The 13,238-nt window shown below is 51.1% G+C and overlaps 1 protein-coding gene across 1 annotated transcript in view; it reads right to left on the bottom strand.

Annotated features, from left to right (window-relative positions):
- The window catches only part of LOC144168054 (lipase member N-like), a 62,605-nt gene that overhangs the window by 16,169 nt on the left and 33,198 nt on the right, over positions 1–13,238 (bottom strand). Inside the window, exons 2-4 of the mRNA XM_077697139.1 lie at positions 11,952–12,150; positions 10,809–10,923; positions 4,022–4,172 (exon numbers count right to left, since the gene is read on the bottom strand). Coding sequence (XP_077553265.1) covers positions 4,022–4,172; positions 10,809–10,923; positions 11,952–12,150 — 465 coding nt within the window. The remainder of the gene's footprint in view (positions 1–4,021; positions 4,173–10,808; positions 10,924–11,951; positions 12,151–13,238) is intronic.

The following is a 13,238-nucleotide window of genomic DNA, read 5'->3' as shown; positions in this document are numbered from 1 at the left end:
ACGCGTGATCAGTACTTCCCCTGTGTTTATAAAAAGAGAGAAAAGTGCTGATTTTCTCCAGGCTTAATGGCTATTACTGCTTTTCTGGCAACAGCAAGAAGCTGCGTAGTTTTCTGTTTTTAAGTCAAATAAATCTTGAGACACGGTAGGAATCTCCCGTGACGCGCGTAATTTGCTCCTCCGCCGGCGTGCGTTTATTGTTTACTATGACGCTGAATTTTTTACCGTAATCAAATGAAGAAAACAAATAAAAAATGAAGGAAGCTCACACCAACGCGTAAGACTTGGAGTTAGCGAAGCTGGGCACAACCTACAAGACCATAACGACTTTTTTAGGTCCACGATTGCAGCCGATTTGCTTCCTTTTCGCTGCCGCAAGGACCTTTACTCCATCAATTTTGCTATGAGTGTGAGCTTCCTTCATTTTTTGAAAGTGATAATCATTGCACATCCCCTTGGAGGGGCGTACGCTATGACGCGTGTTTCTCGTTCCGAGCAAGTGTTGTCATGATTACGGCGAACCCTGGGGTCTTTCTCGTTCCGAACAAGTGCTGCGCCGAATATGGAGAACGCTGGTTTTTTTTGGCAAATCTTTGCTAACCATCCTAAGTTTGCCTGGCTTGACAAACGTGCGGCGGGGACGCTGGGTTGGCGCAGCCAGGCACGCCCTCGAGTTCGCAAAAAAATGTTTTGAAATTTTTAACTGCGGACACGAAACTGTAACGATTTGCTAAGCAGCTTCACTGTTAAAATGCTTCGAACGCAGAACTTTAATAGTAATCGGCAGAAATCTATTCCCCATGCCACGGCGTCCCGAAAGGCACCCCGTCGCTGGACGCAGCGGGACTCTAACGGGCGACGACTTTACTTCGCAGAAAAGGCTACACGCTCATTAAAAAAGAGACGCGCAAGGCATGACAGTAGATCAACAAAAGAAAAAATAACTGTGGACGTAACTACCTTGCTTAGAATCCCCACACTTTCGTGGTGCCCCGATGCAGAACGAATTATGGGTTGTATATGCTAAGATATGTTTTGCCTAAATTTCTGAACACTGCGTTTTGTCATGATTTGCCCAATATGTCTTTTTCTATGCTGTGTAGTCATTTCATTCGTGATTCTTGATGCATTGTTACACCCCTCAAATGTGTTACACCTCTTGATGTATTGTTACACCCCTATCTTTTTCTATTGATTATGCTAAATATTTTTTTGTTAATGTACCGAAGTTGGGTTGTTAAATGTGACCACTTCCGACAAAAACGGGTGGCGAGGCCTGTCAAGCGGTGGCTTAACACTGCTTTTTTCTCGCTACCCCAGTTTTTCCGACTTGTGTCTGTTTGTGGAAAAGCTGAAATAAAGTTTCAAGTTTCAAGAACACATTGGTGCACACATTCGTGTACATTCTTCGAATGAAAAAAATTACTCCCACCTCCCCTCGCGGGAACCCCTGTGTAGATGCGACGCATAGGGGGTTCCGTTGTTGTTTCCGTTAGCTTGATTCTCCCATCGCGTGAAACGTGCCGTGAACCCCCTGCCGCGGCTATGACGCAACGTGGCGCGGCTATGACGCAACACAGTCCAACACAATCCACTTTAATCCAATCCAATCCAAATCCAATCCAATCCAAGCCAAGCCAAGCCAAGCCAAGCCAAGCCAAGCCAATCGAATCCAATCCAATGCCCCTCGCGAGAGAGTGTTCGCTATCCGAGAGGAGAGGGGGTGAGTGGCAGAGAGCGCAGCTCGCGCGGCGAGGAGAATGGGGGAGGGGTGTGGACGAACAACGACAACGCCGTATGGAGGGACTAGGCGAGTGAATGAGATGCCGTCGCATCTAAATTTTGTATTGAAGGGCTTTTTTCACAGCCGAGCTGTTTCAGAAGACACAATTCGGTCCGGCGCAGAAAGAAAACCCCTAGCGCACGTGCATGAGTGCCTTGCGGCGACCGCCTGGCGTCTTTCAGGCTTGCGCGTGTGCTCAAATCACATAGGGTGATCCCGGTTTCGCAGTCGTCATCGTGTAGCGACCGGCGTCATTCAGGCTTGCGAATGGGAATATGCCACATGATGAGCTACCACTTTCGTCGTCGTCGTGTAGAGACAGGCGCGCCATGGGTCCGCTGCGCCGAAGACGATGTGGACGAATCTGTCACGCCATTATTTCACAATCCACACGTGGAGATGGCCACCGCACCAGCTGACGAAGAAGTGGAGGCCGGCCGAGGCGAGGCCGCGCAACAAGAGTATTTCACCTACGCGTCTCTGCCATCGGAAGACGACGACGAAAGGGATGACGAGGATTGCTACAGAGTCTGACGACGATAGCAACTGGTGTTTGCTTTCCTGTGCATGCCGTCCAAAACAGCTTTGCACGGCTGGGGTGCGGCTGCTCCCTCGCTCATGGGGTCCGCGCTCAGTGTGGGAACAAGCTAGGTCGACTCCCAGCTGTGCTGTTTCTCCAGCCTTGCATCACTAGTGCAAGCTGTGCCAATTATTTCTCCAAAACTGATTTCCTTAAAACAACATTTTTAGCAATATCTCACCCGTTTCCTCAGGTGCCTTAAAAGCTAGATGCATTGTTTTTCCCCACCTTTAAGAAACCACAAAGAGGATTTGCTGAACTAGAATGATGTTATTATTGCAGCCAATTTGATTTGAAGGGCAGTTTATTGTCCATTTTGCTTGGCAGTTGGGAGGGTTCACTAAAATTAAAGCAAAGAATACCTCTACTATTCGTAACAATAATTCTAGTTCAGTAAAGAGTAAACAAACACCTGAATGCAATGGTAATACCTTTATCAAACCACAGCAGATACCGAGGAAACGGTTTCATGCATAGGCTAAAATACATGGTAAGTATAGGACCTATGCTGTCCCTAAACAAGGCCACTGGTCGAGCAACCCAATGGGATCTACAGAGACGCACTCAGGCTTGGTGGAGGAGTCAAGAAGCCTCTTTTGTTGAAGCAACCGCAAGGGTTAATGAGGCCCAATAACATAGCCCTGACTTCGAGGACGGGGTTTCGCGTTAATAACTTATTTCACGTTCCTATTTGGAAGTAAACATTTCTTTTGGGGGTGTATTTCTGAAATTAGCTCCGATCCGTCGTGTATTTTTTTCAACAGCTTTTCATGTTGTATGTGAGGCGCAATGAGGTGTTTAACTTTTTTGTGCGCAAATCTATGATGTTAATTAAACCTTTCGCGAGAATTACTTCAAGGAAATGGTTATCACAAGTATAAACAATAATTATTGGAACACTTATGGTTTAGCTCGAAAAACACATTGCCTTAACATTAAAGCGCTACCCGCCGCGGTGGCTCAGTGGCCGAGGTGTGCTGCTGAGCACGAGGACGCGAGTTCGATTGGCGGCCTGCGGCGGCCGCTTTTATGATGGATGCGAAAAGCATTCCAGGTGGTAAAATTCATCCGGAGCCTTTCACTACGGCGCGACTCATCGTCTGCGTTGCATCGGCGCGTTAAACCCTACAATCAATAAGCGCATAAAAAATTAACATTATCATTTCAATGTCAAGAACTCTCGCAGCCATAACTGAGTTCCTCAAACTGCTGTGTTACCATGGATATCATGCTGTTAAAAGCACACGTGTCTGCGCAGAAATAAATCATGGCAGTTGTACGTACCTTATTTGTGAAATGTTCATGGTTTCTAAAAATTACGGCACGTCCAATGCAGTGCTCCCCGTGGGTCAGAAAAACCACACTTCGCGTTCATTTTTATCTTTAGTTAGGAGTAGTAAAACTACGATAAAAATATTTTCTTGCCCAATTAGAACGTCCTGTGGTAATATTCAAGCCTAAAAGTAAAACGTTTACGACAAAAAAAAAAAACCGCGAGTTTTCCTGGCATAATATTGTTGTAAAAAAACTTCAAAGCTAGGAAACCAAACATTGTGAATTTACGTCGAGCTCTTTTCCCAAATTAATTGAGTCTTTATTCTTCTTCAAACGTGCGGGTGCATGAATACAGATTCCCCATCGGCTTCCCTTCCACTTGCCTTGTCGTTGTATTCCGGTCGCATGGAAAGGAACACAAGGGATGATGTGAATCCCTGTGAAAACGAGAGTAGAGCAATCTTGCTGAATCCCGTCACGTTGATGACGTGATCCACGGCGGCCGCCAAGTCGTACCTTCCAATTTCATCGAAACTGTAAGAGGTGCAAATAATGGCGTAAAAGGTTTCTGTCATTGCGTCACAACAAAATAAAATTGTAACACATTGCAGTTATAAATACCAAAATATGAGTCGTACTTTTTTCAATAATAAATGTGATAGACTTGATTCAATCATTCAGGCAAATCAATCACACGGAAAAGGAAGTATCTTTATTAACAGATCTAGGGCTCAAAACTCTGGTAAGATGCTTTGTCGGCTTGAAAAGAATGTAGTAAGCACATGCCTTTTTTAGGCCCATACAGTAAACGCGTAGATCGGGCGCACAAGCGTGGACCACGAATATATTTGGAGGTTAAATGAGGTTCTGCCAGGTGAGGGTGTATAAAAAGCCTCAGAAGACGTCGCGTACTGACACTTGACCCTCAATAACTACTTGAAACCACTCGAAACTGTTTAGAATGTTTTAATTTCGAGGCAAAAATGAAGTAAGCTCGCTCATGGGTAAGAAGAAGGCAGCGAAGCACTACGCAACAATATTGTGTTTCCTCTTTTTTCGGCTAAGGGCGTTGTTTAAGGCTCGCCGCTGTAACAGGTACCACAGGTGCGTGTTCGTCATCCTCTATCGCACGTGGTTCTGTGCCACACGCGGCCTCGTGGCCTCCCTTGATGGTGAGCGCCGACCGCTGCGGCGGTGGCCTCCTCGCCTTCATCCGGCACCTCCTGCGCACGGGTCCCGCGCACGTCTCCTTTTCCTCCTCGCCTATCTTTTCCCTGCCGCCTATCGCTCCCGCTATCGGGCCGCTACTCCGTGCCAGGAACTTGTGGAAGGGGGCGTGGTTTGACCTCTAGCGCTTAATAGCAAAACTGGTCACCCCGCGAAGGCTGCCCGATGTAGCATAGCGTAGCTTCCGCTACAAAAATAATAAGGCGCATGCTTCGCGAAACCCACTGGACCCTGACGCCGTGGTGTGTGGGGACTTCAACGCCCAGTGCAAGGCCTGGAGCAGCCGTGGCACCACCCGAAGTGGCCCAGAGCTCCTGGACGCCGCCACATCCTCAGGGCTGCTTGTGGTCAACGCGGGAAGCCACACCTTCGTCCGCCCTGGCCCCCAGAACACTGTCCAGCTGACGCACATCGACCTGATCCTGGCGTCGCAGCGGTGCGCCTACTCCTGGGAGACCCCCACCAGCCCCTGGGGCTCGCGCCACTACCCCATCCTGGTCACTTCCAGGGGCGACCGCAGGTGAGCCGACACCAGGGCATACAGCGTTACCAGCTGGACAAACTTCTGCAAGGAGGTGGCGAAGTGCCTGGAGGACCGGCAGCCTGGCGTCCTGGCAGCTGTCGTGCGGAACGCTGAGAAGACCACAGTGCGGGGAAGGTATACGTCTGCACGGCACTGACAGACCTGCAGCTGTTGCTGCTTCGGGCTCGCCGCAACCAGGTACAGCGGCGGGCCATCAGAAGCAAGCAGCCAGCTGACTGTACGGAGCAGCAGTGGGCAGACGCCCAGTGCATACGGCGGGCCTAGAGGCACCGCATGCAGGGCTGGGAGTCCCTGTGCTCCTCCATGGACTCTCGCAGAGACCCAGCCAATGCATGGTCGGTGTTCAAGACCCTGCTGCGCCAGGAATCGCCCTCTGGTGTCAGCCACCGTCACCATAGGCATCACCGAGGAGGCCCTAACAGAGCTTCTGGTGGACCAGTTTGCTCTGTCGGCCCTGGCCCCAGCTGCTCCAGTTCTGCTGAACACAGCTCCAGCCGTCCCGCTTGACACCCGGGTTGCTGCCCTCTGCTCGGCTGAACTCACCCGGCGAGAGCTGCGGGCTACTCTGTGCCGCTGCCCCAAGCGCAGGTGTGCTCCAGGAATCGACGAGGTAACTTAGCAGATGCTCCGCAAGCTGGACGTCACCCACCTGGGGCTACTCCTGCTGCTCTTCAAAAGGGTCTGTATGACGGGCGTCCGGCCGCCACACTGGCTTATGGGACTCATCTCTCCGAATCTGAAGGTAGACAGGCCCTCCACGGAGCCTAAGACCTACCGGCCGGTGTCCTTGACGATCGCTGCAGGCAAGCTCATGGAGAGCACAGTCCTGCTCCTCGTGCAGTGGATTGCCGACCGGCGAGGGGTATTCCCAGAGCAGCAGAGTGGCTACAGGAGGCACCACTGCACAGTCGACTCGCTGTGGGACGTCGTCTCTACGCTCGAACAGGGCCGCCACGCAAGGGAGGTGGCCTACATAGAGCTGCTCGACATGAAGGTGGCCTTTGACACCATCCATCATAGCGGTATCCTGCAGGCCCTGGATGGCGTGGGTGTGGTGAGGCACCTCAGTAGCAACGTGCAAGCGTTTCTGCCCGGTTGGACTCTTCGGGTGAAGGCCGGCGGGCGACCAGCAGCCAACGCAACGTCTGTTCTAGGGTGCCTCCAGGAGTGTGCTGAGCCCATTCCTGTCCAACTTGGTGCTGGCTGCCCTCCAGGATGTCATCCCCGCTGGGGTGTGGTATCCAGCGAGGATAGCAGTCTACGCAGACGACGTCACTATGTGGGCACACGGGCCTACCAGACTGGGCAAGCACGTGAGGGCGTCCATGCAGGAGGCGCAGGGAGGGCTGCCTTTCTGTCAAGCCATGGCCTACAGCTCTGACAGGCCAAGACGAAGGCCATGATGGTGCATCCAAGAGGTACTGAGGCCTGCAGGGCAACGGCACCTACCACCGTCAATGGCCAGCCCCTCCCATGGAGGCGCCAAGTAAAATACCTGGGACTGCTCATGGACTCTCGGCTGTCATGGCTGCCAGCTGTGCGGGCACTGCGGCAGCGCACTGCGGCGGTGCAGCAGGGCGTGCGGAGATTGCTGGCGCAGGGTAACGGCTGCTCCGACCACGTTGGGCAGCGCATATTCAACATCATGGCCTCCACGGCTGTGCTGTATGCGCTGCACCTCGTCCCCCTGAACCAACAGCGTTACAAGGAGCTTGAAATTGACCAAAGCCGGTCCATCCCGCTCTACCTGGGCCTCCCACGCCAATTTCCGGTAGCGACAACATACACCGAAGCAGCCACCTGGCCAATAGAACAGCAGCCATTCCAGGCGGGCCTGTGCCACATTGAATGCCTGCAGAAAAGCTCGGACAGGGCCGCCCTGATGCAGCGGTTCCGTGACCGCCCAAACTCGTAGATGGGGATGCTGCTGCACATCTACGAGGAGGACATCGTGGTGCCCCAGTGACCCCCTCTGGAGCCCCACCACCTGGCACGGGAGAGACCCTGGACGTCACCCCCCCCCCCCCCCCGAGCTGCCTGGGGTGCGCAGCAAGAGGAGCACTCCGCATTAGGCCATATACCAGGAGGTGGCCGCCCGGCTGAAGGACAACGCCAGCCTCGAGTTGTTCACGGACGGCTAGGTGCTCCCCCACGCGGGTAACGCGGCAGCCGCCTGCACGGCCCCAGCAGTCGGCACCAGCCGGCTGCTCGATGGGCACGGGGGGTGCCAGCCGTGTGCTGGCCGGATGCTGGCGCCAGCCCGGCGCTAGCCGGGTGCCGGATGCCTGCAGTCTTCCTGCGGCTGCAGGGTGCTGACCAACCGTCCAGCTCCAGTTTACACGTGGAGCGGTCGCTGGGAGCCAAGCTGCACGCGGTGGCCTGTCGCGGCTGCTCCGTGGGGCAACACTGGCTGCTGTCCCGCATGGGAATCCAGGGCAACGAGGCGGACGACGCCCTGTACAAGGGCGCCCACCAGCCGGTAACCCTGCCTACCAGAACGCTGTGGCGTTCGACGCCCAATGCCTAATCCTGGCTCGAATAGCCCTTGCCGTAAACCCGGACCTCCGAGTAATGAGGGGGCAGGCCCCGCCTGCTCTACCTGGGCGCCTCAGCAGGGACGCCCGGAGCCTGCTGCTCTGAATGCGTCTCAACTGCTGTGAGGTGGCGGCCCTGCTGCAGCACCAACAACGACGCACCTCCCACGCCTGTGCCCACTGCCCCGAACCGGAAACGCTGGAGCACCTGCTCCGGTTCTGACCCCAGAATGGAGCCTACAGAGCAGTGCTGCAGGCTGCACTCAAGCGTCTGGGACAGCCCAGACAGACCCTCAAGGACCTGCTGCTCCCGACGGGTCCAGCCAGCTCCCGCAGGGAAGTCTTCAACCACCTCCTAACCTACCTCGAAGCTACCGGATGAACCCCGCGCCTGTAGTTAAGGCTGGTGGAGAACGAACACTCGCGACGAACACTTGCGCCGCTGTCGTGGATGTATTGTCCCCTTTTTTCAATTTTTTCTCCCTCTCCCTCTCTTTTTCTTTTTCTTTATTATCATTTCTACTCCAACCCTCACCTCTTCCCTTGTCTGTTATCCCCTGTACCCCCTCCCCCAGCATTGGGTTGTATGCAGGTGGGCTCCCTGCTGAGCTAATAAACCCTGTGCACTTTCCTTTCCTTCTCTCTCTTTTAAATGCGAATGCATTTCTTAGTCGAGCCATGTCAGGCGCCCTGCGGCGTCCGCGCGCCCGCAGGTGTTATCTCTCCGCTCTCACCCCCTCTCCCATAGCAACAGTTGCGAGCGCGCGCGCTCCTCCTCTCCCCTAGCAACCGGAGCAGGTGGTGCGGGCGGATCAGCGGCGAGGGAGTGGAGAGGAGGAGCGCGCTCGGGCGTGTGAGGGCACTCGCATCGCGGGAGCTCGCCGGAGCTTCCGCGTGTGTGGGAGAGTGTAGGCGAGGGTAGGCGCGGTGCTTCGCTGCTTCTCCTCTCGACGCTCGCCCCACTCTCCCACGCCCGCATGCTTCTCAAAGACCCTTTGACTGTGCACTTTACCGACCACAAGGCAGTGATCGTGGAAGTCAAGTACAACGACAACACAAACAGGTGTTAAATAAATGGTTACGCTACAAATCACCGTCTCCTCATTAATTATAAATTACGCGCACTCTCGCGCAAAAGAAATGCATTCGCATTTCCTCAGGATTCCCTTCGGGGAGGTGGGGTGAATTTTTTTTTATGCTTGCTTTTCCTCCGGAGGTTCTTCCAATGCAATTCAAATTTCCCGCTTTCTCAGTGCTTGCGCCCCCCTTGCCTGAAACTGCGCCCGAGGGAGTTCTGTTCTTTTTATGCTTGCTGTTGCTCCCGCACGTGCCGGCGTTGCACTTCCACTTTTTTTTCGCTTACTGTTGCAAAAACCAACCCAACGAGCGTTCCAAACTATATGAACGCGGTCGCTGCCCCTTAATTGCAAATATGTTTCCTCAAATGTACCCGCAGTTTTATTTGCACCAAAACACGGTTAGGTGTATAACAAGCGCAAGAGGTTAACGAGTTTCGAACGGTTTTGACTATTTAAACCTCTTGGTTTTCGAAGCCTCTGCTGGACCCCCCTGACGGTACGCGGGGCAGTACTTAGGTCCGTTATCTCCCTGCGCCGCCTTATTCTGGAAGTCGCTTGACAACGAGCGTTACAGCCAGCTACGACGACAACACGAGCCCTTAAAATGCTGTGCACATAAAACCCTGATTCATAGCTACTCCCACCCTCTATCGGGCACGTGAGTAGACGCTTTCCGAAGAGGACCTTTCATCGCCAGAGCTTGCGCGTGGCGCTCGCAAAAAAATTCAGGAAAACAGTTCACGCGCATCCGCGCCACAAGGCGGGAGCACAAGACAGCTCGCAAACGCCCACTTCGCGAAGTCCGAGGGAAGCGCTTTTTTCTTGAGGTGCTTGATGTGGCTTCCTCCTCCTCCTTATACTCCTCCTTCTTCTTCTTCTTCCTCTTCTTCTTCTTCATCGCTTTGTGAAGCCAATTGTGTAAAGTAGGCTTACCTGCAGTGCGTTTCGGTGACGGGACGGTTGCCATCAATAAGCATATAAAGCTTCGCTTTAAAAAGCTTAGCCTGGTATTTAACCTGGCATGAAACACGTGGTATTAGCCTGGCATGAAACCCGTGCGACTGTGAATTCGAACCATATTGCCCGTCCGCATTGACTACCATTCGTGAAATTCGAAGCCGATGGCCAAAGTTCAATGCGTCACTAGCCTCCGCAGCGTCTCAAACCCGTAACCGCGTGCTTGCTCCGCGTACAACCTGCCATAAGCCACGCGACCTTCGCACTATGGTTCGTACTCCGTAAGTGCGCGTCTGCTTCTTCGGGTTCGCATATCGAACGGACCATGGTGTATGCCGTACTTACGCAGCACGTAATTACTGAAAGTGCACTCCGAACGACGGGCAATACCTTCTAAATATATCGCGCATGCGTTTCTATTACTGGAAGCGTGCGCTGTACCACCAATAAAAGGAAGCCCCACTAGTTCGAACTCCGATTGATTCGAACCGATTTTCTATCCCTTGGAGTTAAAATTAACGAGGTTTGGCTGTAGTGATGTTCACATATTTCATACAAGCGCGAAAAGGCAAATAATGTACAAAATACGTGTTAAACTTCTTTAACCTCCTTACTACACTTGGCGCTATCTTAGATGTGTAGAGGAAAGCGGGAGTGTATTTATACTTTAAATATTGCCGCGTGAATAATTCTGAAATTAACTCCAGCTGTTTCGCGTAGGAGGTAAATTTGTTGGTTCAAAAGTATTGAAAGAAACTTCTAGTTAAAATCATGGCAATACGTGAAACAGCGATACAGTAGCTTGTAAAATTCGCATGCAAAAACTTGCCTCCATTCCCAAAACCTGGGGTCGTTCGTTTTGAGCGTCTTGTGATGGTTTGACTGCGGCGCCCCTCTTGTGTTCAAAAGCCACACGTCGTAACCAGCATCGGCCAGAAGAAAACCTAAAGTAGGGTATCTATGAGGTAAGACAATTTCTTGCAGCTGGTAATCGGACACAACTGAGTTCTTACGTGCCCTGCTAAAGGGCACCGCCATTCGAACGTGCGGGAGCAATTACTGCGATAGCTCTAATTCACAGTCTCTTCTGCCTTGAAATAATACACGAAATTCAGGTGGAAATTTTGGCACCGTGGAGTGGGTAAAACCGGTGATCATAACTATAAAAGCAATAAAAAAGCTCCCATTCCATGCATACGTAGTATTGAACGAGCAGTACTATTGAACGAGCAGCCAATTTAGGCAGCGGTCAAGAAGCACTGTCTGCAAGCAGCAATTAGGGGTAGTCGTAATTGACTGCTTCGTCGCTCAGCCTCTACCCATATTTGCTTATTCGCTTATATTTGCTTATATTCTGAATGGATGGATAATTAGCTGGGAGTTGCAAGTGTACCAATGAAGTTAAAATTAATTGCTAAATATACGAGCGGTGGCCAGCATTTATTCTTATACTAATTTTTATAACTTCCTCATTTATTTATTTAATTATTTTGATACTTATTGATTCGTTTATTTTTTTGTATTACCGATGGAGAATAAATTGACATATTTCGGCAATATACCGGTTATTACTCCAGTACTATGAATGCGAACCACATATTTTGAATAGCTACAATTTTTTTCGTGGAATTGGCGAATTTGAGTTTCACTTCAGTGCAATGAAGCAGACTGAGACCTAGTGCAGAAATAGGGGATCACTTTATCAGCGTTCGATAAATAATTCATTATAATGTCCCTTAATTGTGCAAATTTCAGCAGTTTTTGTACCATGATCACAAAAATAGCGATGTTTTGGGCTTTCGACTACTTTCGCCCTATCTGACGCGGCCAATTTAATAATGTGACCGACAGGCCGCGGGTGTTCAGATATGTAGTCATGCATGTAAGAGATGCATGTAAGAGAATGGCAAACTGTAATGCGTGTCGCCATTGAACATATCGTCAGGAAGCTGCGTTCTTTATACTTTCTTGCCTGGGCTCTGAGAAGGGAAGTTCGCAACCCAGCATCCAGCGTTGAGAAAGATTCCGTGCACAAGAAGCACTGGCGTGTTTCTCCCATCGGTGTTGGCCGCGTCCACCCCTGGTATCCTGTCCAATTCCAAAATGTAGCCGTCTTCGGTGGTTACCTTGTGAATCTCAACTGGGTGGCCAAACCTGCTCATGAGTCCAGCCTACACAGAAGACACAGAGAAATGTTTTATGGTGTTTGCAATGATTATTACTTTCTATAAATTTCATCTAGATATGGTGGGGTAGACATTCTTGCAGCGCACACATACGTGAGGTACCAGAAAACACTCATTATAACTGCTCTAGGTGAAAACGAAAGCTTAATAAGCGTATTTTCACGAGTGTGTTGGTAGTAAAGCACCTCTAATATTTACAGAAATATAAGCCTGGTTAAAGTGGAATACGACATGATGCGGCCATTCCACAGCGTTTAAGGTCAGAGAGCATTCAAAAGTGTTAGAGATATTTCTGGTATAAATATTTTATTCTCAATTTCGGTTACGCTGTTGGCACAGCACCACCCGGGGCACATGTGCAACCCACTCCCATCATTCCAAGCTCTCGCCTTCTGGGTTATAAAAAATAGCAACGACCGCCGCGGTGGCTGAGTGGCTCAGGAGTTGTGCTGGTGAACCCAAGGACGCGGGTCCAAGGACGCGGGTCCAACCCCGCCATCCAGCCACACACATACCGAGAGAGAGAGGGCTCTTTAAGGTGAACTGGTGAGGTCAGCCCTGCTAAGGACAAGGCTCGGTAGGCCAGATGGTGGGTGACTCAAAAGATGAGTGGTGAATATTAGACGTTAGGTGTACGGCAGGAAGAAGACAAAAAAGAAACGTTAAAAGCGAGAAACAAGCAAATGCTGCTAGCACAGTCTGGACAAAAAAAATACATTTGAAAAGAAAATCGTTAATGTAAACTGTGAATCAAAATGCAATATAAACGGCCACCCAAAATAAGTAAGAACGCCATTCCAAGAAATATAAATAAGGTGAACACCACAGCGCGAAAGAGTACGTATCGTGAGAGGCTTGCGCTGTCTATGATCTAAAAAGATTTGTCCAGACTCTCAGACTGTACACTCTCAGGCTCTCAGAAGATTTGTCCAGAGAGTTCAGACTCTCGTAGGAACCGGAGCAGAACGTTTGTACCCAAGGTACTGTCAGCAGTATTGGCCCAGGCACCAAGAAAATGAGAAAGTTTGACCTGCCTCCATGACGTAGACGATAGAGGGTGCTCACTGCCGTTT

Source organism: Haemaphysalis longicornis, unplaced genomic scaffold (genome assembly GCF_048455015.1).
Source record: "Haemaphysalis longicornis isolate Haplotype H1 unplaced genomic scaffold, Haemaphysalis longicornis Haplotype H1 scaffold_2, whole genome shotgun sequence".
NCBI classification, from domain to species: Eukaryota; Metazoa; Arthropoda; class Arachnida; order Ixodida; family Ixodidae; genus Haemaphysalis; species Haemaphysalis longicornis.
This window is presented reverse-complemented; position numbering and strand designations above follow the sequence as displayed.